A 24,184-nucleotide genomic window follows, 5' to 3' on the forward strand; every position below is an offset into this window, starting at 1 on the left:
GATTGGCTTGATGGGCACTTCTTACGTACCATACGGTCAAGCTGCTCCCACAACAGCTCAATAGGGTTGAGATCCTGTGAATGTACTGGCCACTCCATTATAGACAGAATACCAGCTGACTGCTTCTTCCCTAAATAGTTATTGCATAGTTTGAAGCTGTACTTTGGGTCATAGTCCTGTTGTAGGAGGAAATTGGCTCCAATTCAGCGCCGTCCACAGGGTACGGCATGACGTTGCGAAATGGAGGGATAGCCTTTCCTTCTTCAAGATCCATTTTACCCTCTACAAATCTCCCACTTTACCACCACCAGACCATCACATGGCCTCCACCATGCTTGACAGATGGCATCAAGCACTCTTCCAGCATCTTTTCATTTTTCTGCGTCTCACAAATGTTCTTTGTGATCCGAACACAAACTTAGATTTGTCTGTCCATAACACTTTTTTCCAATCTTCCTCTGTCCAGTGTCTGTGTTCTTTTTCCAGTCTTAATCTTTTCTTTTTATTGGCCAGTCTGAGATATGGCTTTTTCTAAGCAAATCTGCCTAGAAGGCCAGCATCCCGGACTCGCCTCTTCACTGTTGACATTGAGACTGGTCTTTTGCGGGTACTATTTAATGAAGCTGCCAGTTGAGGACTTGTGAGGCGTCTGTTTCTCAAATTAGACACTCTAATGTACTTGTCCTCTTGCTCAGTTGTCCACCGGGGCCTCTCACTCCTCTTTCTATTCTGGTTAGAGACAGTTTGCGCTGTTCTGTGAAGGGAGTAGAACACAGCGTTGTACGAGATCTTCAATTTCTTGGCAATTTCTTGCATGGAATAGCCTTCATTTCTCAGAACAAGAATAGACTGACGAGTTTCAGAAGAAAGTTCTTTGTTTCTGCCCATTTTGAGCCTCTAATCGAACCCACAAATGCTGATGCTCCAGATACTCAACTAGTCTAATTGCTTCTTTAATCAGGACAACAGTTTTCAGCTGTGCTAATATAATTGCAAAAGGGTTTTCTAATGATCAATTAGCCTTTTAAAATGATAAACTTGGATTAGCTAATACAACGTGCCATTGGCACACAGGAGTGATGGTTGCTGATAATGGGCCTTTGTATGCATATGTAGATATTCCATTAAAAATCAGCTGTTTCCAGCTTCAATAGTCATTTACAACATTAGTAATGTCTACACTGTATTTCTGATCAATTTGGTGTTATTTTAGCGGACAAAAAAATTGCTTTTCTTTCAAAAACAAGGACATTTCTAAGTGACCCCAAACTTTTGAACGGTAGTGTATATTATATATTTTTTATGCGCTTGCGCAAATATACGTTATTACATCATGACATCATCTAGCGACTTCTATTGACAAACGGAGTAACCTAATGTAGCAGGCGTGAAAGAAACGCCTGAAACTAGACCCTCTACATCAGTGGTAACCAACCGGACGATCGGCATTCCTAGTCGATCACCAAACATTTCTGTAAAAAACCCAACAATAAAGCCTTGCGTTCCTATTTTTTGTATTTGTTTCACGTTGTTGGTGGTAGGTGCACTTGATTCAGCAGCCCTAGTGCTGTTGGTGGTAGGTGCACTTGATTCAGCAGCCATTGCGCTGTTGGTGGTAGGTGCACTTGATTCAGCATCCCTAGTGCTGTTGGTGGTAGGTGCACTTGATTCAGCATCCCTAGCGCTGTTGGTGGTAGGTGCACTTGATTCAGCAGCCATTGCGCTGTTGGTGGTAGGTGCACTTGATTCAGCATCCATAGTGCTGTTGGTGGTAGGTGCACTTGATTCAGCAGCCATTGCGCTGTTGGTGGTAGGTGCACTTGATTCAGCATCCCTAGTGCTGTTGGTGGTAGGTGCACTTGATTCAGCAGCCATTGCGCTGTTGGTGGTAGGTGCACTTGATTCAGCAGCCCTAGCGACAGGAAGGCAAAGTGTTCCCATTTTGAACCATTTCATGTGTCTGAAGGTAGAATCAAGTGCACTTTTAGGCCTACCGCTGGCCAATCAGATAGCTCAGATCACCGTGTCTGCACATTTTCCTCGAGCCATAGACTGTAAAAAGAAGCCTCACCTCAAACACACAGCGAAGTTGGTACTGTGAGATTTAAAAACTTTCATACGATGACTAGAGAGAGACTCAACGAATACAGCAAAGAGCTACTATTTTGATGAGTAAGTTCATGTTGAAATTGTTATTCATTACTGTCAACACTTTGTTCAACACTTTTTTAAGCCATAAAATGTGCGTTCTCCCTACTTCCACTCATGCTACAACCAGCACTGCAGCTGCAATGAATATGTAAATATGCAAAGTGTTGCGTTGTTATTGTCAGTGGCTTGTGTCTTTTTTAATATCGAGGAATATTTCACTTTCTCTGGTCATAGGAGTAACAACATGAATTGGTGCATGAGGCAGAAATAATGCAGTCCAACTTGAGTTTCACCATCAGCTGGAAGACTGTGTCAAAGACAGTACAGTATGAAGATGGGCAGAAATTGCAAGTGCTGGTTAAGTGTTTATTTAAAAAAAAAAGTAGGGTTTCAGATGTTTTTAGAAGATGGGCAGGGACTCTGCTGTCCTAACATCAGGGGGAAGCTGGTTCCACCATTGGGGTGCCAGGACAGAGAAGAGCTCGGACTGGGCTGAGCAGGAGCTGCCCTCCCAAGATACCTGAGGTTGCAGAACAGAGTGCTTCTCTAACCCCAAACCCCGGCCTGGTCTTCTTGGTCTGCTTCGCAAGTCTTCCCGGAAGTCCTGCGATGTTGTGCCTCTGAGTTTAGAAACTCTGTGAATGTAAATAATTTGTATTACTTGTGAGGAACAGCTGAGTGAGTGGGATATTTTTTATTTAAAAAAATGACTGGACTGATGGCCTTTTTTATCAGATTGATGGAGGGAGCACCATACCTCACCCGACTCACCGTCCCTCCACTCTCCCTCCCTCCACTGAGAAAAGGGGACACTATTACCAGTGTGATCAGATAACTACATTTTTTAATTATAATTTTGAAATGATCTGAAAAGAACAACATGTATTGGGCCTATAGCCACCTGCACAAACCTCATTGCTGCAGAACTGTTTTTAAGTGGTTAATGTTGCGTAGGATTACGTTTGTTAAGTCATATTTAAAAAAAAATCTGAGCTGTAGATCTCGGCTTGCATTTTGACTCAGAAACAGTTGGTGACCACTGCCCTACATACTGGTCTTGACAAGAAGAAAAAAAACTGTCAGGGGAGTTCTGCACTGTTCAACCAATCCAGTAAATGTGGAGGAGGAGTTAAGATGGAGTTTTACCACAGAGTTTCTAAACCCAGAGGCGCAACATCGAGAGACTTCCGTCAACGCTTGTGAAACAGACCAAACAGACTAGGCGGGGGGTTTGGAATTTGAGAAGTCAATGAGAGAAGTGAAAATTCCCTCCTTAGTTGTTCATTTTCTCGAAATCTGAAGGCATAACCTAGATTCTAGCATATGTCTTAAAGCTGCAATATGTAACTTTTTGGGTGAACTGACAAAATTCACATAGAAATGTGAGTTATAGATCTGTTATTCTCATTGAAAGCAAGTCTAAGATGCAGTATATCTGTTCTATGTGTGCTATTTTTATGCTTCCTGTTTTTAAGTTTTGTTTTTGTATCTTTTGCTTTCGGTTTTATACACCTGCTTCAAACAGCTGAAAATACAATATTTTTGGTTATGGAAACGATATTTCACAGCGGTTTAGATGGTACAATGATTATCTACACTATACTTGTTTGTTTTGTCACATAAACTGAAAATAGGCAAACTATTAGCATTTTAGAAACCAGGAAATAGTGGAGAGATTTCTGCATAGTGCATCTCTAAGTAGTTGAACATGTTATTACTATAACCTAGTGAAAGTGACAAACTGACACGTTTTCATTTTTGTCAAAAACAGATTTATATCTAACGAGTGCCTTTGATTTGAAGGCCTGCACATGCGCAGTTTGGCGCGAGATGAGTGTTAGACCCAGTTATGTGTTTCTACTTGAGCCTATAAGTGTGATCTGGGATTTCTATTAGAGAAGCAGTTGTAGCCTATCTTCGTACTGTACTGTCTTTGGTGTCACCTTTTTAATATTCAAAAGCGGAATTCACTTCACATGCTCTCTTTACATTTCCCCTGAAAACCGGAACATCCGGTTGTTGGGGACTTGGCAGAGAGGCTACAAATGGAGCAACCAACAGCTACTTTCCTTGAAATATAGTTGCCAACACTGCGGCTCAGCTGGTACTCTAGGAAACATGGCAGCCGTCAGTAAATACCTGACAGCTAAAAACTCCTCAATAGCTGGGGGAGTCCTACTCGCTTTATGCATCCTGAAGCAAAGAAGAAGAGGAGGCAAGTCAAGCGGGTATGTTGCTGAATAAATTATAATCTCGGTTGTACTTTAATTGTGCGTTGCAAGAGCCCCCATGCCATCGGTTCTTGACTGAGGTAAAAGTAGTTTTATATTGGATATTCTGTGGATATTCGGTTTTCTCTATATTGAACTAATTATGCCATGACTATGAAAATGTTATATTCTGAATCAGGGGTGGATGGAGAACAATCCACTCAACTTTTTGTTGTTGTTATAAAAAAAATAAGATTCCAGATTTCAATCTTCAATAGATCTTACGTGTCATGATTATGAAAATGGTTATGTTCTGAATCAGGGGAGGATGCACAAAAATCCAGTTCATTTGTATTTATTATAACTTTTTGCCACTTTCAATCTTCAATAGTTCTTACAAAAACGTGCCATGACTATGAAAATTAAATATTCCGAATCAAAGGGTGGATGGAGAAAAATACCAGTTTTTGTGTAGTAGTTGAAATGTTTAAAAATAATTGATGGGGGGATTATGATTTTTGGGTGGATTATTTACATTATTAGGGTGGCTTTCAATATTCAAAAGCACTCTGCTTCGAAATGCTGATTTTCAGGTGGACCTAATCACTGCATGTGGTGTTGCAGCCAGAGTGAATGGGTCCGTTCATTAATCACTCTCCTCATCCCACCCCAACAACCTGCCTCTTTAAGAGAAAGAGACAATCCCAAAAGTAGTTAGTTATTTTAGAAAAAATATCAACATTTCAAACCAGAAAATTATGTGGATTGTTCTCCATCCTCCCCTGTTCAGAATATATAATTTTTATAGTCATGGCACGCTTTGTGTAAGACCTATTGAAGTCCAAATATCCAATATAAAACTAATTTTACCTTGGTGTGTTCTTGTATCACAGAATTTGTGGCCAGCAATCCAAGTTAGACAGAATTCTTGAATGTCCAATTTGACAGATGTAATGTCTTAAATCTGAAAGTCATTGATATATTGCAGTTCTATAATATTGCAGTTATCCATAAGAGACAAGGGTTGATGCAAATCGTATGTTGCAGTAATTATGTGTTATTATATCTCTGATGTAAGTCTCCATTCTCATTTGCAAAACAGTAGAGGTCTTTATATCGTGAGGCAGCAGGATAATTAGGGCAAAAGTTGATATATTTGGCAACAAAGTAACAAAGACATCACTGTCAGTTTCCCCGCACGATACAATGTTGCTTATTAGCAGCATGCTGCCTGTCAGTGGAATTTTGAAAGTTCATTGGACAGTTACAAATTGCTAATTAATTTCAGGTTAAATGCTGTGTCAAGACTCCTTGTGACCTTAGTTTAGCCTACACACCATACACTTGGTTTATGATGGTCATGATGAAACTAATGTTACCTTGGTACTGCGTTGCTATGCTGATGTCCCACATGTCTGTTGAAACATTGTATCTGACTATGTGCCCTATGTGTTTTACAGTAAAAAAGGGGGCTCAGAACTGGTGTTGAGCAAGGAAGTAAGTATGTAAGTGCATCAACAAATGTATAAAATGTCCAACTACATGTCATTGTCACATTTGTCCCCTAACAATTGCTTTGGCTCTATTATTTGTGCAGGACAAAGCAGCTAAGAAAGACCGGGCGGCGGTGGACTATGTCTTCTTCCTCAGAATCAGCAAGATCCTCCGGATCATGGTGCCTCGGTGGTTCTGCAAAGAGGTGAGCCTTGTGGTTGGGTTGTTTTGTTACAGAAAATATGGTCAACAATTGCACATATTGAGCAAAAACAAGATCTTAGTATTTCCCAATGGCTTATTATAGGTTCATTATTATGTCATCTGAATAAGAATTTTAAGTGGATGTCTTTGTAAATGTCTATGTTCTGTTGCGTCACATCATGATAAGCATTGAACCTTGAAGTAATCAATATCTGTGGGAACAGGCGATACCCTTGCCTTGTAAAGATGGATATGTGTTCCTTCATTGCGTCACTTTTACCCCACAACTTATCTCTTTCTCTATGCGTGCGTGTCTCAACATGTTCTACAATATTGTCTAAACTTGTGTGTTCTATAAAATCACGGAGCCTAGACATTGACCTTATATACTGATCAGTTTGTTTGATAAGCCAAAGTTGCGATGACATGAAATCTGTTGGGTGTATCAGAGTTGATCCTCTATTGAACTGAATGAACTCTAATATGACAGAAATACTGGTCATGCTGTTAGTTAAGAACAGGCCCATTCTACATTTGAACTGCCATGTTTTACTCATTCATTTTTTAAATTAGTTTGCACACATTACTTACAATACAACATGAGATTGACTTGTTTATGAACTGTCCATTGTATTGTTTCATCTGAGGGATTTGCTCATCTGGTGTTGTCTGTTCCCCACCTGTCCTGCACCACTTCTCTATTCCCTCCATTGTTATCACCCCAGACTGGATACCTTCTCTTCATCGCTGCTATGCTGGTGACCCGGACATACTGTGACGTATGGATGATCCAGAACGGAACCATGATTGAAAGGTTAGAACCATAGAGCTATAATAGTGTTCTAATACCAGTTCTACGGTTAGAACACTGACTTCCCATGTGACTTGTTAGGATGCTTCACTATGACTGGTAACCAGATCATGATAGCCAATGAGTTTGGTGGTGGTGGAAGTGTTGAAAGGGTTAAAATATTATGGTCCGGTTCCCCATACACAGGTTCAGTTTAATACTGGACTAAGACGCATGTTCAATGGAGATAATAATTGTAGTGCTCTTTACTCCATGACTAGGCTTAGTCTGTATTTATTATTTATACAGTATTTATTTTCCTGCTCGGGAATGGATTGCTGTCTTTCAATCTCCCACAGTGGTATCATTAGCAGAGATCGCAATCTGTTATTCCTACATTGCTGTCATACCTTGTGTAACTCTCCACCATGTGATGGTTTTCATAGAACCCAAACCTATAAAACAAATAACTTGTGTGTTTTTTTTGTTTGTTGCCTAGTATGTGTACTTAACACAGTTAAGCTTTTCAGGCCATAACATTTGTAAACTCAATATGACTAACTGCCATTGGCTATTCCAATGTATCTACTGGTATAACAAATAATCCTTAATGTCAGAGCTCTGCTTCCATACACCAATGCAGCAAAACACTCGCTAGGCCTTATATGTGAATTATCCTAAATCATCTTTCTAAATTTGTTTGGTTGTTACTTTTTCTCCGCTCTCCATGACTTCTAGCTCAGTCACCGTATATGTACTGTATGTGCTTGAGCTAATGCCACTTTTCCTTGCCAATTACTATGGCCATCATGGCAGAGGAGTTGGATAAAGCATAAACAGATCTGAAGGAGGCCAGAGGCTAATCACTGCCACTAATGTTGAAATGAATCAATCTGACAATATCTATCTGTCCCATGTTTGCTCATTCTTGTGCATGTTGTGGTTTGCAGTGCAATTATCGCTCGCAACAACGCAGATTTCAAGAACTACTTGTTCAAGTGTTGCAAAGCTATGCCAATTGTAAGTGTGTTTTTGGTATTTCATCACATCCAAAATGTACATAAGTCTAGATGTTAATTGATATACTTGAGTCTGATTTAAATTTCATATTGCAGTAATAAGTTAGTTGTATAACGAATAGTTTACAAATACCAGACTTCTGAATGTGCTACAGTAGCCCTACAGTACTTCTTTAGTGTTATATTTGTTCTTGTGGTGTAAATTCTCAGAGGAGGTCTGACATCAACATGGTAATATACACTGAATATCAAGTATTAACCTCTCTCTACTGTAATCCATCACTTACCAATACTAATGTATCAATAACCATATATTTAATTCAGACATTGGCTGGAATACTGGATAATATGTTGTTCTTGTACATACAGTACATTTGAACAGAATGTCAAGCTTATGTGTATCTTATTCGCTAGACACTTGGTATTTCATTTGCTCTGCATGTTTTGTATTAAACAGTCCCTCTGCCCAATTAAAGAACAAATCCAGATTTCATCACATGCATGCTGTGTTTGGAGAACAGACACTGCAATAGGTTGTATTTTGATTAAGCTCTGATAGTAATAAAGTGTATGTTTTGTGACTGTCCATTTCCAGTTTGCCTTGGTGAATAACCTCTTGAAGCTGGGTCTGAACGAGCTGAAGCTGAAGTTCAGAGAGAGGCTGACCAAACATCTCTACGACGAGTACCTCAAGTAAGCATTGTCTACTGCCTCATCTCAGAACCTTGATGTCTGGCTTTTTTGCATACATTCCAATAGGGACTACAGATAAATAGTTATCTAACTAAATATGGTGCAATGGTATGTTGTACATGGTCCCAAACAAATAAAAAAATAACAGCCAATCTACAAATGAACTCACTCAACATGTGCCATCCCCAGAGGATACACATACTACAAAATGGGCAACCTGGATAACCGCATCGCCAACGCTGACCAGCTGCTGACTCAAGACGTAGAGAAGTTTTGTAACAGTGTGGTTGACCTCTACTCCAATCTCAGCAAGGTATAGTAGAGTTGACCTAAACCATCATTTTTACTACTGTTTACCTTCGTGTGTGTGGTTCCAAGGTGTCTGGTGCAAATTTGTATAGTATTTGTAGAACATCTTAGTCAATCATTAACTTCTTGTGTAAATCATAATATTGCTGAAAAAAAGCCATCAAGAAAGCTACATTGTGTGAAATGTTCACTTACTGCATCTCTCCTTTAGCCTCTCTTGGACATTGGACTGTACATCTTCAAGCTGACGTCTGCCATCGGAGCCCAGGTGAATATATACTTAGATTCCAGAGGCATCCAATAGATTCCATTCAGGTTTTAACGGGATGTAATGTCATTGATTCCCTCAGGGCCCATCGAGTATGATGGCCTACCTGCTGATCTCAGGCCTGTTCCTGACCAGACTGCGGAAGCCCATCGGTAAGATGACTGTCATTGAGCAGCGCTACGAGGGAGAGTACCGATACGTCAACTCACGACTCATCACCAACAGGTAAAGACCTGGATCTACACTGACTTTATCATGGGTTGGCAATACAGTGTTTTCTGATTTAAAGTAAAACCTGTTAAATAAATCTTTAAAAAAGAGAACTAACTTATGTTAAACATGTACTGTTTTGCCACAGTGAGGAGATTGCCTTCTACAATGGCAACATGAGAGAGAAACAGACGATTCATTCAACATTTAAGAAACTGGTAAGTACCATTAGTCCTTTGTCAGTAAGAGGGATATTAAAGATTTCTTCGTTCACTTCCATCTCAACGGGCAAACTGCTGATTGTGGTTGGAACTGTCTCTACAGTGCCTAATAATGTGGTGATACCTTTACTGCTGATTGTGGTTGGAACTGTCTCTACAGTGCCTAATAATGTGGTGATACCTTTACTGCTGATTGTGGTTGGAACTGTCTCTATAGTGTCTAATAATGTGGTGATACCTTTACTGCTGATTGTGATTGGAACTGTCTCTACAGTGCCTAATAATGTGGTGATACCTTTACTGCTGATTGTGGTTGGAACTGTCTCTACAGTGCCTAATAATGTGGTGATACCTTTACTGCTGATTGTGGTTGGAACTGTCTCTATAGTGTCTAATAATGTGGTGATACCTTTACTGCTGATTGTGATTGGAACTGTCTCTACAGTGTCTAATAATGTGGCGATACATTTGTCTTCTATCTTCTCAGGTCGACCATTTGCACAAGTTCATCTTCTTCCGCTTCTCTATGGGCTTTGTAGACAGCATGATCGCCAAGTGTAAGATTTGATGTTTTAACCCTACAGCTTATGATGATGTCCTCTGTTACATAGCCAGATATATATGGCTTTCAGTCAACTTGACATTGTCCAGACACCAAATTATTATTGCTTTGCTAGGTGACAAAATAACATTGTTAAATACAGAATTGGTTTGCCACCAGAGCTATGAGTCACTTCTTGGGTCTATTCCCCCCTGCAGACATGGCCACCGTGGTGGGCTACCTGGTGGTAAGTCGGCCCTTCCTCAATCTGTCCGACCCCCGCCACATGAACAGCACCCAAGCTGAGCTGATGGAAGACTATTACCAGAGTGGCAGGATGCTGCTGAGTCTGGCCCAGGCTCTGGGAAGGATCGTACTGGCTGGCAGAGATATGACCAGGCTTTCCGGGTGAGACTTCACTCTTCCCTAAACACTGTGATCCCATCGCCTATTACATTGAATTGAAGACATTTAATTCGAAGGCTTCTCCAGCCAGAGACCACATAACGGACATCATTCCCGTCTTTCCATGCCTTCACTCTACTCTTCCATCATGGCTCTTCATGCTTTCACTCCTAAGTGCTGTGTAGGTGGTCTTCTGATATAGGCCTGTCTCTCCTTCCCAACAGGTTCACCATGCGTATCACTGAGCTCAGGAAGGTCCTGAAAGAACTGAACTCTGGGAAATACGAGCGTACCATGGTCTCCCATCAGAACAAAGAATCATTAGGTGTAGAAAGAGTCACACTGGTCCCGGGCAGCGGACAGATCATCAACGTAGACCACATCATCAAGTATGTGTGACAATCCTCAGTGCATTTCTGTACATAATATTGGCTGCATAAAATCACTTTAATATTTTACTTTTACCTCACTGAAGTTGTCCAAGGCCAAGGTGTTTTCTGATGTCTGAGCATGATTCGTCACTAAGAACAGTGTCTGACTGTGTTGGTGTTGCAGGTTTGAACACACACCACTAGCAACACCCAATGGAGATGTCCTGATCAAGGACCTGACCTTTGAAGTGGGCATCTCTTTCTTTCCTTTGTATATTTTATTTAACCTTTTATTTTGGCATGGTTAGTCTCACTGAGAACTCACAGGTCTCTTGCAAAATAGATGTTATGAGATGGTAAAGCTACCATGACTTTGAAGTCCTTCGCCAATGAATGTGTGCCACTCGTCTAGTCATTCAGTTGGACCTAAGTACACTCAAACAACTTAGACTTTAATGGGTGATGTTGAAGTAGTGTTGACATTCAAAGTTCGTGTGGCCACGCTGGATGTTACAATGAGGTTATTTCCTCTCCCTGACACTCTCTCGCTTTCACTCTCTTTCTCCAGGTGCGGTCTGGTACCAACGTGTTAGTGTGTGGGCCCAATGGCTGTGGCAAGAGCTCACTCTTCAGAGTACTGGGAGAGGTGACGAATTGTCTGTTTTTATGATCTTGTTCTATTTATTCATACTGACATGACTGTGTCTATGTACGATAAGATGTGGCAATGGAAGATCTGGCAATAATGGAAGTACTGCAAACATTTTGGTTAAAGTGACTTAAGAGCACAGTAGGCCATGGAGGTAACATTGGGTGTGTTGTTGACTCTATAGCTCTGGCCTCTGTTCGGAGGGCAGCTGACCAAGCCTGAGCGAGGGAAGCTATTCTACGTTCCTCAGGTAACTAAATGGACACTTTGAGTCTTTTATATTACCAATGTTATATTCTATTCCATGTTTTGGTAAATTGGCAGCCATATTGGCTCTACTGGAAGGCTGTTCCATCTTATTGTAGAGACCGTACATGACCCCTGACTTCTTCCATCTTAATGTAGAGACCCTACATGACCATTGGCACGCTGAGGGATCAGGTGATCTACCCTGACACCTATGAGGAGCAAAAGAGGAAAGGCATCTCTGACCAGGTGCTGAAGGAGTACCTGGGCAACGTCCAGTTAGGTCACATCCTGGACAGAGAGGGGACTTGGGACACCGTGCAGGACTGGATGGATGTCCTCAGTGGAGGAGAGAAGCAAAGGATGGCGGTAAGACGAAAGTGACAGTTTTATTTGATTCTTCAGTTTTGAATCGAAGCTTTCTCAAGCGTACATCATCACATTCTAATTCAGTTTATTACAGAACTGGGTATAATTAGGTGATTGACTTTGATGTATGTGTGATGTTTGTCTATCTGTCTGTAGATGGCAAGGTTGTTCTACCACAAACCTCAGTTTGCCATCTTGGATGAGTGCACCAGTGCTGTGAGTGTAGATGTGGAAGACTTCATCTACAGTCACTGCAGAACGGTACGAATAGCCCCAACCCCCTCCAGCCTTTAACCTTGACTCTAAGCATGTACTGTGATATGTCTGCGTGCTTACTTCCATCTTTATACAACTTCAGTTTAATAAATAACAATACATCTTACATACAAGTTATGTCTGCAGCATAGTTCATATAGTTCCTCATGTAATTATTTGGTCTGACAAGTGTTTGTAGCAGCTTTTTGGCTCTTATCTTATGACTGATTTTGTTTCTTTATCCACAGGTTGGCATCACTCTGTTCACTGTCTCTCACAGAAAGTCTTTGTGGAAACACCATGAGGTAAGATGACAACCTTTCTGGAAACACCGTTACGTGGGTCTTTGTGGCTTCTGTACAGTATGTTGTTTTGCTGTGATGCATCTGGGAGTGTTTAGTGGGAAACTACATCAGGCAGTTTTCTAAGATGTAGCTTTTGTTTCATTTGTGTCATGTCAGTCAAAACGTTTTGGTAAAGTTCCCCTGGTAGTACTTTTTAATGGTGAGTTTACGAACATATAGTATGATAAATAGATTTGAAACTTGTGTCTCATTATGGTGAAATAAGTATCGCCAGTTATAATTGTAATGGCTTAGCAGATAATAATAAGAAAATATCAGTATTTACCTGGCTAAAAGCGAAGGAATATAATATCTGTTGTTTACAGGAAACAAATTCAATTTGATCTAATTTTATATAAAAATAAGACATTGTAATAATAGTAATCTCTATATACTAAATCATTTGTAGCTTGGTCCTTTTTACAATTGTAGATGAAATTGTGTGGAAAAAGGACTGGAGGGGCAAAATATATTTCTCCCATGGGCAATCAAATTCAAAGCGGTGATGATATTCATTAACAGTAATTTTGATCCGAATGTGCAAATTGTCCAACAGATCCTCAAGGTAGATGGATGATTTTAAATATGTTTTGATCCATGATGGGAGGTCATAATAAGGTTTTAAATACCTCTATGGACCGTAAAGGAAATCACACTACAAACTATCACCCTCATAAACTTAAGGAAATCACCAATGTCATGGATATATTGGAATTAGTGGAAATATGGAGGCTTAAATACCCTGACCTAGTGAGACATACACGGTGGCGGCTTAACTTCTTTGGGCTGCAGGGGCAGTATTGAGTAGCTTGGATGAAAGGTGCCCATTTCAAACGGCCTCGTACTCAATTCTTGCTCGTACAATATGCATATTATTATTACTATTGGATAGAAAACACTCTCTAGTTTCTAAAACCGTTTGAATTATATCTGTGAGTAAAACAGAACTCATTTTGCAGCAAACTTCCTGACAGGAAGTGGAACATCTGAAATCGATGCTCTGTTCCAGGGCATCCCTATTCATTTGCTTGATATGTATTAGTATACATGCACTTCATACGCCTTCCACTAGATGTTAACAGGCAGTGAGAGAAGAAATGGAGTGTATAGCTTGATCTGAGGTCGAATAATAGCTCTTGGCATGACGTGACACCAATTTCCTGTTTTCTGGAAGGCGCGAGAAGGAACCGGGGATTGCCTTCTGAAAAGCTGTCGTTATAGACGGCTACTATCTCCGGCTTTGATTTTATTTGATAAATGTGACAATATCATCGTAAAGTATGTTTTTTCAATATAGTTTTATCATATTATTGAAATTTTTTCGGGAAGTTAGGCGTGTTGCGTTCTCTGCGTTTGTTCAGGAAGGAGAGCTTCGCGCCACTTGGCTAGTGTGCTTGCTAATTCAAGAGGGAAAAATGCCATTCTAAAACCAAACAACGATTGTTCCCGACAAAGGACCCCTTGTACAACATTCTGATGGAAGATCATCAAAAGTAGGACCCATTTATGATGTTATTTCATATATCTGTCGAACATGTGTACTATTAGTTTGCGCCCAGATTTTGGGCGCTCTCTCGCCATAACGTAAGCTGCATGTCGTAATGAAGTTATTTTTAGAATTCTAACACGGCGATTGCATTAAGAACTAAGCTATCTTTAATTTGCTGTCCAACATGTATTTTTTAGTAAAGTCTATGAATAGTTATTTGATTAGAATAGGTGAGTGTCAGAAATATATCCGGACATTCTGGGAAAAAGATGCTAAGTTTTCCCAATGTATAACCACAATTTGTGCCGCTAAATATGCACATTTTCGAACAAACCATATATGTATTGTGTAATATGATGTTATAGGACTGTCATCTGATGAAGTTTGAGAAGGTTAGTGAAAAAATTAATATCTTTTGCTGGTTTATTCGTTATCGCTACTGTTGGCTTGAATCAATGCGGTTGTGTGGTTGGCTATTGTAGTAAGCTAATATAATGCTATATTGTGTTTTCGCTGTAAAACACTTAAAGAATCGGAAATATTGGCTGGATTCACAAGATGTTTGTCTTTAATTTGCTGTACACCATGTATTTTTCATAAATGTTTTATGATGAGTATTTAGCTATTTCAATTTGGTCTCTGTAATTGTTCTAGCTGCTTCGGTGCTATTTCCGATTGTAGCTGCAATGTAAAACTATGATTTATACCTCAAATATGCACATTTTTCGAACAAAACATAGATTTATTGTATAACTTGTTATAAGACTGTCATCTGATGAAGTTGTTTCTTGGTTAGTTTGGTTGGTTCTTGGTTAGTTAGGTTGGCTTTGTGCAAGCTACCTGTGCTGTGAAAAATGTCTGTGCTTTTTTGTATTTGGTGGTGAGCTAACATAAATATACGTGGTGTTTTCGCTGTAAAACATTTTAAAAATCGGACATGTTGGCTGGATTCACAAGATGTGTATCTTTCATTTGCTGTATTGGACTTGTTAATGTGTGAAAGTTAAATATTTCTAAAAAATATATTTTGAATTTCGCGCCCTGCACTTGGACGGGCTGTTGTCATAAGTGTACCGGCACCGCCCTGCAGCCATAAGAAGTTAATCAAGCAAGTCGTCTTGATTACTTTCTTATGTCATTCTCTCTGGCACCAAAAGTTAACAAAGTGTTGATAAGGGACAGAATGTAGTCGGACCATCAAATAATTGGCATTATTATTACTCTTACAGAATTTCCATGTGGATGAGGATATTAGAAATTTAATCACAGCCTATTGGATGATAACTTGTTTTTAACTTGGACAGAATAATTTATAACTGACTTTTTCAGACATAACATAGGTACAGCAGATCACATTGTATGGGACACTTTTAAATGTGCCTTTAGAGGCCATGCAATTCAGTATTCCTCTCTTAAACAAAAGCAATGTAGGTCAAAGAGTCCACACAAACAAAGGAAATGGAAGGACTAACAGTACAGATAGATAGCAATAAAAACTGTACCATAGAGGCATATGGGGAAAAAGGCACAAAAATAATTCCTTGAAACTTGTTACAAATGAGTCAACCATTACTCATTTAAAAAAAAAAAGAAAAATAAAGTAAAGTACTTTAAGCATGTATTTCATTTCAGTCTCCTCCATTTCCACTAACCGAATCTAATTGTATGGATTTTTTTTCTATTAGTAATGTAAAATTAACATCTGTACAGAAAAACTAATGTGAAGGCCAAATTACAGAGGAGGAACACATTGATGCAATTAAAGCCTTTAAGTCCAGGAAAACTCCAGGGCTAGACAGCATACTAGTGGAGTTATACCAAACCTTTTTTTGATATACTCAAAGGACCATTATTAGCAGGTTTTAACCACTCCTATATAAATGGTAGATTATCAGACACTCAACAAGAAGGTCTGATTTCATTATTAATGAAACAGGATCCAATTGGTAAATATAAAGATCCAGTCCATTAAAACAATTGGAGGCCTCTTACACTTCAGTGTTGTGATGCAAAAATGTTAGCAAAATGCATAGCGGATAGAATTTAAAAGGTATTGTCGGATATTATTAATCCTAAACAGACAGGTTTTCTACATGGATGATACATTGGAGATAATATAAGACAAGTACTGGAAACAATAGAACACTATGAAAATCTGGGAAACCAGGCCTGGTATTCATAGCTGACGTTGAAAAGGTTTTTGATAAAGTACGACTGGAGTTTATAAATAAATGCCTGGAATATTTCAATTGTGGAGAATCTCTTGGGTTAAAGTTATGTATGGTAACCCTAGGTGTAAAATAGTAAATAATGGCTACTTCTCAAAGTTTTAAACTGTCAAGAGGAGTAAAACAAGGTTATCCACTATTGGCATATCTGTTGCTTATTGCCATCGAAATGTTAGCTGTTAAAATCAGATCTGGCAATAATATCAAGGGGTTAGATATCCATTGTACGCTGATGACTCGTTTTCTTTTAAATCCAAAATTTGGATCCCTCCACAGCCTCATCGGGGATAAGAGGATCTTGATACTTTTTCTAATCTCTCTGGATTATAACCAAATGATGTGTACTATGTTATGTATTGGATCACAAAAAATACAACTTTTACATTACTGTGTAGTTTACCAATAAAATGGTCTGACGGTGATGTGGACATACTCGGTATACATATCCTGAAAAAAAGAAATGATCTCACTCCAATACATTTTATAGAAAGTTACCAAAAATAGATAATATCTTGCTACCATGGAAAGGAAAATACCTGTCTATTTGTGGAAAAATCACCCCGATTAACTCTTGAGTCATATCTCAGTTTAGCTATTTGCTTTTGGTCTTGCCGACACCTAGAAACCTGTTTTGTTTAAATTATATGAGCAAAAAATATTACATTTTATTTGGAATGGCAAGCCAGACAAAAATAAAAGGGCTTATTTATATAATGAATATTAATTAGGAGGGCAGAAATTCTGAAATATTAAAGCATTTGACCTCTCACTAAATGCATCAGTCATACAAAAGCTATAATTCAATCCGAACTGGTTCGCTAACAAATTAGTAAGAATATCTCACCCCATGTTCAAGAAAGGCCTTTTTCCCTTTATTCAGATTACAACCTCTCACTTTCGGTTATTTGAAAATGAAATGATCTCCAAAATATAACTTTAAAAAAAAAGAAGCCATAGAAAGTTGGTTGCAATTTCAGTTTAATTCACTAGAAAAGACAGAAAAAATAATACCACAAATATTGTGGTTTAACTCAAATATACTAACTGATGTTATTTTACCTGATATGCACAAGATCCTCTACTCCGACAATTAATCCACACATAAAATGGCCAACCGAATCGTTTCTAGTCATCTCTCCTCCTTCCAGGCTTTTTCATCTTTGAATTTATATGGTGATCGGCATCTAAACTTTCATAGTATTACCACTACCACCGGCAAAACAGTTCGTCTTTCAATCACCCACGTGGGTATAACCAATGAGGAGATGGCACATGGGTATCTGCTTCTATAAACCAATGAGGGGATGGGAGAGGCAGGACTTTCAGCGCGATCTGCGTCAGAAATAGAAAGGAGTTATATTTTAGCCCTTGGCATCGCAGACGCTCGTTGGCGTGCGTGAGCAGTGTGGGTGCAATAATTGAATAACTTAAATGTATTTTGCGACGCACGCGACGTGTTCAGCATGTTAGTGTTGTTCATCAGCTTACTCCAATTAGGGGAGGGTTGGTAGGGTTAGTGGAAAATAATAAATGAAAATACATATTTAAAGTATATGTGTGTATGTATGTATGTATGTATATATGTGTATATATATATATGTGTGTATATATATATATATATATATATATATATATATATAGTGGGGCAAAAAAGTATTTAGTCAGCCACCAATTGCGCAAGTTCTCCCACTTAAAAAGATGAGAGAGGCCTGTAATTTTCATCATAGGTACACTTCAACTATGACAGACAAAATGAGAAAAAAAATCCAGAAAATCACATTGTAGGATTTTTAATGAATTTATTTGCAAATTATGGTGGAAAATAAGTATTTGGTCACCTACAAACAAGCAAGATTTCTGGCTCTCACAGACCTGTAACTTCTTCTTTAACCTGTCTAGCCCCGGGGTTCCGCTAGCGGAACTCCTCCCACATTCCACTGAAAAGGCAGAGCGCGAAATTCAAAAAATATTTTTGAGAAATATTTAACTTTCACACATTAACAAGTCCAATACAGCAAATGAAAGATAAACATCTTGTGAATCCAGTCAACATGTCCGATTTTTAAAATGTTTTACAGCGAAAACACCACGTATATTTATGTAAGCTCACCACCAAATACAAAAAAGCACAGACATTTCTTTCACAGCACAGGTAGCTTGCACAAAACCAACCAAACTAACCAAGAACCAACCAAACTAACCAAGAAACAACTTCATCAGATGACAGTCTTATAACATGTTATACAATAAATCTATGTTTTGTTTGAAAAATGTGCATATTTGAGGTATAAATCATAGTTTTACATTGCAGCTACCATCACAGCTACCATCACAAATAGCACCGAAGCAGCCAGAGTAATTATAGAGACCAACGTGAAATACCTAAATACTCATCATAAAACATTTATGAAAAATACATGGTGTACAGCAAATGAAAGAGAAACATCTTGTGAATCCAGCCAATATTTCAGATTTTTTAAGTGTTTTACAGCGAAAACACAATATAGCATTATATTAGCTTACTACAATAGCCAACCACACAACAGCATTGATTCAAGGCAACAGTAGCGATAGCGAATAAACCAGCAAAAGATATTAATTATTTCACTAACCTTCATAAACTTCATCAGATGACAGTCCTATAACATCATATTACACAATACATATATGGTTTGTTCGAAAATGTGCATATTTAGAGCTGAAATCCGTGGTTATACATTGTGAAAACGTAGCAACTATTTTCCAGAATCTCCGGATATATTTCTGACACTCACCTATTCTGACCAATATCTAATCATAAACTTTACTAAAAAATACATGTTGTACAGGAAATGATAGATACACTAGTTCTTAATGCAATCGCCGTGTTAGAATTCTAAAAATAACTTTAGTACGACATACAGCTTACGTTATAGCGAGAGAGCGCCCAAAATCTGGGCGGAAACTAATAGTAAACATTTTCGACAGAAATATGAAATAACATCATAAATGGGTCCTACTTTTGTTGAGCTTCCATCAGAATCTTGCACAAGGGGTCCTTTGTCCAGAACAATCGTTGTTTGGTTTTAGAATGTCCTTTTTCCCTCTCGAATTAGCAACCAAAACTTGCCAAGTGGCGCGAAGCTGTCCATCGTCACCAAACGCAGAGAACGGAACACGCCAAAACTCCCGAAAAAATTTCAATAATCTGATAAAACTATATTGAAAAAACATACTTTACGATGCTATTATCACATTTATCAAATAAAATCAAAGCCGGAGATATTAGCCGTCTATAAGGAAAGCTTTTCAGAAGCCAAAGCTGATGTCCTTCCCGCGTCTTCCTGAACAAAGTAAATTGGGGTCCTGTCATTCCAAGACCTCTCTTTTGACCATAGATATAGCTAGAATCCCCATTTCACCTCTCACTGCCTATTGACATCTAGTGGAAGGCGTATGAAGTGCATGTATAGTCATACATTTCAAGCAAATTGATAGGGAGGCCCTGGAACAGAGCCTCGATTTCAGATTTTTCACTTTCTGACAGGAAGTTTGCTGCAAAATGAGTTCTGTTTTACTCACAGATATAATTCAAACGGTTTTAGAAACTTGAGAGTGTTTTCTATCCAATAGTAATAATAATATGCATATTGTACGAGCAAGAATAGAGTACGAGGCCGTTTAAATTGGGCACGATTTTTCCCCAAAGTGAAAATAGCGCCCTCTATCCTCAACAGGTTTTAAGAGGCTCCTCTTAAATGGTGTGGCTGCCTGGTTATGGAACCACACTTTGAAAACGTTTTGCTGACAGAAATACCCTTTTTGAATGTTTGTTTTGTAACTTCCTCCAGTACTACCTTCACATGGACGGAAGAGGGAACTACGACTTCAAACCTATCACCGAGGAGACCATAGAGTTCGGCTCCTAGATGAGCGTCAACTACACACACACACCATCCTCCGGCCTGGAGAAAGGCGCCTATTAATTCTGCACTTAAAACAAACCTAGACTACTGTTTTTAATAAATTGTAACCTCTTTTGTTGTTTTCTTTTGACAAGATGTATTTAAATGATCAGATATGTTAGTCTGGTTAAGTAAGCATTTGTCAACGGTGATTGTATGTGTTTGTGTTAAACGCTCTACAACAAAGCTTTCTTAGTGTCCAACAAGCTTTCTCTGCCCTTAACCTTTTTCTGAACACCTCCAAAACAAAGGTCATGTGGTTTAGTAAGAAGAATGCCCCTCTCCCCACCAGTGTGATTACTACCTCTGAGGGTTTAGAGCTTAAGGTAGTCACCTCATACAAGTACTTGGGAGTATGGCAAGATGGTACACTCTCCTTCTCTCAGCACATATCAAAGCTGCAAGCTAAGGTTAAATCTAGACTTGGCTTCCTCTATTGTAAATGCTCCTCTTATACCCCAGCTGCCAAACTAATCCTGATTCAGATGACCATCCTACCCATGCTAGACTATGGAGACGTAATTTATAGATCGGCAGGTAAGTGTGCTCTCGAGCGGTTAATGTTCTTTACCATTCGGCCATCAGATTTGCCACCAATGCTCCTTATAGGACACATCACTGCACTCTATATTCCTCTGTAAACTGGTCATCTCTGTATACCTGTCGCAAGACCCACTGGTTGATGCTTGTTTATAAAACCCTCTTAGGCCTCACTCCCCCCTATCTGAGATACCTACTGCAGCCCTCATCCTCCACATACAACACCTGTTCTGCCAGTCACATTCTAAAGGTCCCCAAAGCACACACATCCCTGTGTCACTCCTCTTTTCAGTTTGCTGCAGCTAGCGACTGGAATGAGCTGCAAAAAACACTCAAATTGGACCATTTTATCTCCATCTCTTCATTCAAAGACTCAATCATGGACACTCTTATTGACAGTTTTGGCTGCTTTGCGTGACGTATTGTTGTCTCTATCTTCTTGCCCTTTGTGCTGTTGTCTGTGCCCAATAGGGGCGGCAGGTAGCCTAGAGGTTAGAGTGTTGGGCCAGTAACTGAAAGGTTGCTGGATTGAATCCCTGAGGTGACAAGATAAAAATTGTCCTGCTTCTGAGCAAGGCAGTTAACCCACTGTTCCCCAATCATCAAAAACATGGATGTCGATTAAGGCAGCCCCCCCGCACCTCTCTGATTCCGAAGGGTTGGCTTAAATGCGGAAGACCCATTTCAGTTGAAGGCATTCAGTTGTACAACTGACTAGGTATCCCCCTTACCCAATAATGTTTGCACCATGTTTTGTGCTGCTGCTATGTTGTGTTGCTACAATGCTTTGTTTCCATGTGTTGCTGCCATGCTATGTTGTCTTAGGTCTCTCTTTATGTAGTGTTGTGGTGTCTCTCTTGTTGTGATGTGTGTTTTGTCCTATATTTTTTAAATTTAGTATTATTTTAAATCCCAGCCCCCGTCCCCGCAGGAGGCCTTTTGCCTTTTGGTAGGCCGTCATTGTAAATAAGATTTTGTTCTTAACTGACTTGCCTAGTTAAATAAAGGTTGAAAAAAAACTATGACTAGTAATTTATGGTCCAAGTTGGCCTAGATTAATTATGTTTGCATTATACACCTGCAAACTGAATCATGTTTCATAATAATGAATATGAGTTAGCTCATACTGATAACTGTACTGCCTAGGTGATGGGTTTAGTGATCCTGTAGGCAAGTAACTGAGGGAACGCAACAGTATAATCAATATCTTGCCTTTTGCTAAAAGCAATATCTACCAAGGTATATGTACAGTTGAAGTTTACATACACCTTAACCAAATACAGTTGAAGTCGGAAGTTTACATACACGTAGGTTGGAGTCATTAAAACTCATTTTTCAACCACTCCACAAATGTCTTGTTAACAAACTATAGTTTTAGCAAGTCGGTTAGGACATCTACTTTGTGAATGACACAAGTCATTTTTCCAACAATTGTTTACAGAAAGATTATTTCACTGATAATTCACTGTATCACAATTACCGTGGGTCAGAAGTTTACATACACTAAGTTGACTGTGCCTTTAAACAGCTTGGAAAATTCCAGAAAATGATGTCATGGCTTTAGAAACTTCTGATAGGCTAATTGACATAATTTGAGTCAATTGGAGGTGTACCTGTGGATGTATTTCAAAGCCTTCCTTCAAACTCAGTGCCTCTTTTCTTGACATCATGGGAAAATCAAAAGAAATCAGCCAACTGTATAACTGACTTCAACTGTATAATATACAGATGAAGCTGCTGCTTGCCCCTACGGGGGTGAAATCGTTCCATGTGATTTCCTAGCCTAGTTCCTGATCCGTTGGTACTGTCAAGGACCAGGCTATTCCTTATGGAGGAGAGGAACTCTGATCTACTGTAGAGTAAAGAGGAAGTGAAGCCTGAAGCCCGAGACTCCCGTCCTCTCAGTGACTTCGTCCCAAATGGCCCCCTCTTCCATATATAGTGCACTACTTTTGTCCAGTGCCATCTAGTGGATCGGTGCCATTTGGGATGCTACCAAAGTGTTCCAGAGGAGCAGCCTGAGTAAGGCTCTGGCCAGAATTACAAATCTTTCATCCCAAATGAGTACTCACTATGTGGTCGATATCTGTGCAGCGCTCAGGCGATCCCCTTCGAACACGACGTCTGTCTCTGAGGCACTACTTCCATTACTACAGTAATTCTCAGGCTGCGTGTAGCGGTATGTAGGCTTGTCACTTGATGACTGACTATTGATTTATGTGGAATTGTATGAAATGTGAGATTGTATGAAATGTGTTGCCCTTCCTTGTATCAGGATGGTGCACTTGATCAGCAGACCCCAGAAGCCTTATTTCTTGGCCCCTCGCTGCTGCAGTGACCCAACAGCTGCCTCTGTTTTTCAGTGTAATATACTGTAACAAAGTTCATTTTTTTACTGAAATGTAAATAAACAGCTTCTGTAGAACACATGGTTTTATATGGGAGAGAGACTATAATATTGTGGCTTGACACTAAAAAGAGCATGGACCTGTAATAACTGTATCAACATAACGTTCATTAAAAAGAGACTGTGACTGGACTAGACTGTCATATTATCACAGGGTTACATGGGGGAACAGGTGTTTAGTTGGCTTATGGTTTATGTCCTACAAAGCCCATAGAGGATCTAGACTGTAAATAGGAGGAATGGGAAGGGCAGGTAGACAGAGTTTTTCAACCTTAATGCATTCTCTTTGGTAGGTAGTATGATTGAAGCCTGTACTGGGGTCGCCTGATGGGAGGAGACAGAAACGTGTCAACCCTGATAGAGGCTGATACCTCTCTGGAGAATGTGGGTGAAAGGTTACCTTGGTCAGAGTTCAAACATATCGTCAGAAAACAAGTGTGTTCTCTCGTCCTCTAAATGAACTCCACATACAGAGTAATAATTTGCTGTATATTTTATTTCATAGAGTTAAGTTTGATAAGTGCTGTGATCTTTGTTTTATAAGGATACTTGAGTTGCTCATAGATGCGTTTCGTAAAGGCACGTAATGTAGCAATGACTTTCCCATTTGAACCTTGGCACAGACAGCAGAGTCATACAAAAATGTACCTAAGCTTTACATTGAACACGCCCTGTCTTTGTACACCTCTGGCGTAATAGGTGAAAGGTCATTGACATCCACTGGTACAGAGTACAGAACTCAAGTACACACGTGACTTGACCTGACCTTTCTTTCCATGTTAATCATTAAATCAAGAGACAGACTAAGGGAAGTTTTATAGTTGGAC

The 24,184-nt window shown here is 39.3% G+C and overlaps 1 protein-coding gene across 2 annotated transcripts; it reads left to right on the forward strand.

Moving 5' to 3' along the window:
* Positions 1–4,143: 4,143 nt before the first annotated feature.
* LOC120027867 (ATP-binding cassette sub-family D member 3-like) lies at positions 4,144–20,596 on the forward strand. Of its 2 annotated transcripts, none has more exons than XM_038972948.1 (20): positions 4,144–4,379; positions 5,822–5,858; positions 5,959–6,060; positions 6,785–6,873; positions 7,800–7,869; positions 8,464–8,561; positions 8,751–8,874; positions 9,082–9,138; positions 9,221–9,363; positions 9,497–9,566; positions 10,057–10,126; positions 10,329–10,518; positions 10,740–10,904; positions 11,071–11,134; positions 11,455–11,532; positions 11,720–11,785; positions 11,941–12,150; positions 12,307–12,411; positions 12,654–12,710; positions 20,297–20,596. In XM_038972948.1, the coding sequence occupies exons 1-20, from the start codon at positions 4,270–4,272 to the stop codon at positions 20,372–20,374; spliced, it is 1,983 nt and encodes a 660-aa protein (XP_038828876.1). In that variant the 5' UTR covers positions 4,144–4,269; the 3' UTR covers positions 20,375–20,596. The 2 variants fall into 2 exon arrangements, with proteins under 2 accessions (XP_038828876.1, XP_038828877.1); XM_038972949.1 differs by having other exon boundaries at positions 4,330–4,379; positions 5,822–5,866.
* The last annotated feature ends 3,588 nt before the right edge of the window (positions 20,597–24,184 follow it).

This window comes from Salvelinus namaycush, chromosome 33, assembly GCF_016432855.1.
Source record: "Salvelinus namaycush isolate Seneca chromosome 33, SaNama_1.0, whole genome shotgun sequence".
NCBI classification, from domain to species: Eukaryota; Metazoa; Chordata; class Actinopteri; order Salmoniformes; family Salmonidae; genus Salvelinus; species Salvelinus namaycush.